The sequence below is a fragment of the Myotis brandtii genome, unplaced genomic scaffold, assembly GCF_000412655.1.
Source record: "Myotis brandtii unplaced genomic scaffold, ASM41265v1 scaffold879, whole genome shotgun sequence".
NCBI lineage: Eukaryota > Metazoa > Chordata > Mammalia > Chiroptera > Vespertilionidae > Myotis > Myotis brandtii.
The window spans coordinates 11029-13657 of record NW_005371595.1 but is presented as its reverse complement, the minus strand read 5'-3'; the positions used below and the strand labels follow the sequence as shown (position 1 = coordinate 13657).

Here is a 2629-nt window from a genome sequence, read left to right as displayed (position 1 = left end):
ACAAATATATATATATATATATATTTAAAAATAAAATAAAAATTTCATGGATAGGCACAGTTTAAAATAAATGTCTAAAAAGACTCCTTAGTGGGGTAATTTTGGAAAAAGGTTGAGAAACCCGGTTTAGATGTTTATGGGACTGTGAGCCCCAAAGGCAAAGATCACCTCTTCACCAGCCCTTCTGGTACTCTCTCATCTGCCCCTCCCTGTCTCTGCGGCCCCGTCTTCCCTTCTTGCTCCCAGGGGAGAGGCTTTCTCTTGGCCTCCGTGCTCCTTTCAGTCCTTCTAAATGATTCATTTTCTGCAATGGTCCCCAAGTGTTGCATGCGAGTCTGACTGGGTTCTGATTTACTTAAAACCCTTTCCATAGACCAGGTCTCAACTCGGTGCTGCCTACGGGCCCTCCCCCTTCCTCCAGTCCTGTGTTCCAGCCCCAGGGAATGGAACTTACTCCACCTCATGTCTGTCCTGCTGGCAGGCTTTTATCTAGCCGTTTCCTTCCGCCTGGACTGCCACCTAGTCCAGCTCACCTCCCTCAGAAAACCTCGGGTGATGGCCCCTCCCTATGCTGGGCTCCCACAGTCCCTGACTCCCTAATTATGGCTTACACGCCACTGTTTTGTAACCACTACCCTCTCATCGCTTGTTTCAGAGAAGTTCTTGCTGAAACGGGGGCAGAAGCCCTGTCACCTGGACCTCAGTCTTGTGTTTTCATGAGGCAGGATAAGTGAAAGGTTCAGGCCCCAAGAACTCCCAGCAGAAAGGACTTTTAATTCTTCTCAGGAAATATTCTTAACAAGCTCATGCTGTTCACGCTAGTTTCTTAGTTATATGTTGGTGATGTTTTTTCAAGATTTTGGGGCATCTGAATAGTAAAAACCCCACCTTCCCATCTTAGGATCAGTTGCTCCTTTCCTCCTGAAATAAGCAACCAGCCTGTCCCCATCTCATAAAGTATGCTGTACGGTTTAAAGTGCCACCTACATCTCCCCACATACACCTCTCTCTACCCTGACCTCGTTTTCTTTGTAGATATTCAGTTGAAATATTTTTGTTCATTTGTTGTTGTCTATCCCTCCTGAGTCGGAGACTTGTGCCTGCCTGCGTCCAGTGCTGGGTCCCCAGTGCCTGTAGCAGTGCCAGGCACACAGTAGGTGCTCAGTGCATACAAGCTGCCTTCCTTGCTCCCAGTGACAGTTCACTAGGTCCCCTGTTCATGGGCTCCACAGGCAGCCTCTGCTTTGTCTACACAATCTCCCCAGGGCGGGCACAGACGGTGGCAGATGATGATGTGTTTTCCACAGGCACAGCCACTTCCTGCCTCCTGAGGACTCTGGACCATGTGAAAGCTGGACAGGAGTGACTGGCCACTTACTGCCCCCAGCCCTGAAGAGTGAGTGACCAGATGCTATTCTGAGGGCCCTGGATATGGGCCCAGCCTCTGGACATCGGGACTCACAATAAATAAAGACTGTGTACACCAGGCTTTGATTCCTGCCTTCAGCACTGAGGGCCCTAGACTCCCTTCTGGGACTTCCAGAAGACTGCACGGGACATCCCTCACTCTCCAAGGGGCAACTTCCGTCTGTCACTGAGGGCTGTTTTTGTGGGCACTGACCACCCAGCACTTCTGCCTGCACTGTGGGCTTGAGCGGCTCCTGCCATTAGAAGAGCCCTGAGCAGCACTCAGCACACAGAAGGGGGTGCCATGTGGATCCAGGCAGTGGCTGCTGCAGCTTCTTCCTGTCTCCTCAGGGTGTCAGGTTCCATGGGCACAGCTGGTGATCACAGGCTCTAGAGGGCAGGTCTGCAGGAGAAGGACCCCAGAGTGCTGAGCTCTGCATGCCTGGGGCTGCACCCAGATTTACTATTCAGACCTGTTGCTCCCCTGGAGGTGACTCCAAATCTCCAGAAATTGGAAGTGACTTGCCAATGCTGACTAGACTGGCCATTTGAAACCTGAGGATGTGCCCTGGCTTTGAAAAAATGAGCTAGAGTCTGTCCTGGGGATATGATCTTTAAGACAAAGGCAGTTGGCCTGGGAGCTAAGGTGTAAGTCCCAGTGGTCAGGGTGGAGGGAGCAATGAGGTCCCTGAAGGGCTGTGGGGATCTGGTGGCTTTTGTTCCCAGCTCCAGTTTCCTTGGGTTGTAGACTGAGCCCTCCACTTTCTGGCCAACTTCACTTTGCCTGAGTGGGTTCAGTTCCATGTAACTGAAAAGTGTGATAACAGACAAGACAAGATCGAGACTACATTTCAGAATATCTTCCAGTAGGCTAGATCAACTCCCTACGTGGTGACCTCAGGGGTCCAGGGGAGCCAAATGGAAGCCTTAAACCTTTACCACACACCATTGGTCAAAGCAAGACCTGAGACAGGAGTGGCGGGGGTTGGAGGGGATAGCACCTCTCAATGGCATTTAGCTGCAGACTTTTTGCCTGTGTTTAAACTACCATAAAATCTTCATAGTTTCTATTCCTGGGTGTTGGTGAACTATTTTTTATGAGTTTTTCACATGATGTGAACTTTCAAATTGCTATAAGTTTGTTAAGAATATTATAATTCTTGTTTTAAGGTCTACAGAATCTAGTGGAAGCCCCTTTTCCTTTCTGGTGTTGGTTATTTGT

The 2629-nt window shown here is 49.6% G+C and overlaps 1 protein-coding gene across 1 annotated transcript in view; it reads left to right on the top strand.

Annotated features, from left to right (window-relative positions):
* Nucleotides 1-2477, top strand: part of CHCHD5 (coiled-coil-helix-coiled-coil-helix domain containing 5) — a 4549-nt gene extending 2072 nt beyond the window's left edge. Inside the window, exon 4 of the mRNA XM_005884926.2 lies at nt 1308-2477. Within this exon, the coding sequence (XP_005884988.1) occupies nt 1308-1331 (24 nt within the window). The 3' untranslated portion in view covers nt 1332-2477. The remainder of the gene's footprint in view (nt 1-1307) is intronic.
* Nucleotides 2478-2629: the final 152 nt, after the last annotated feature.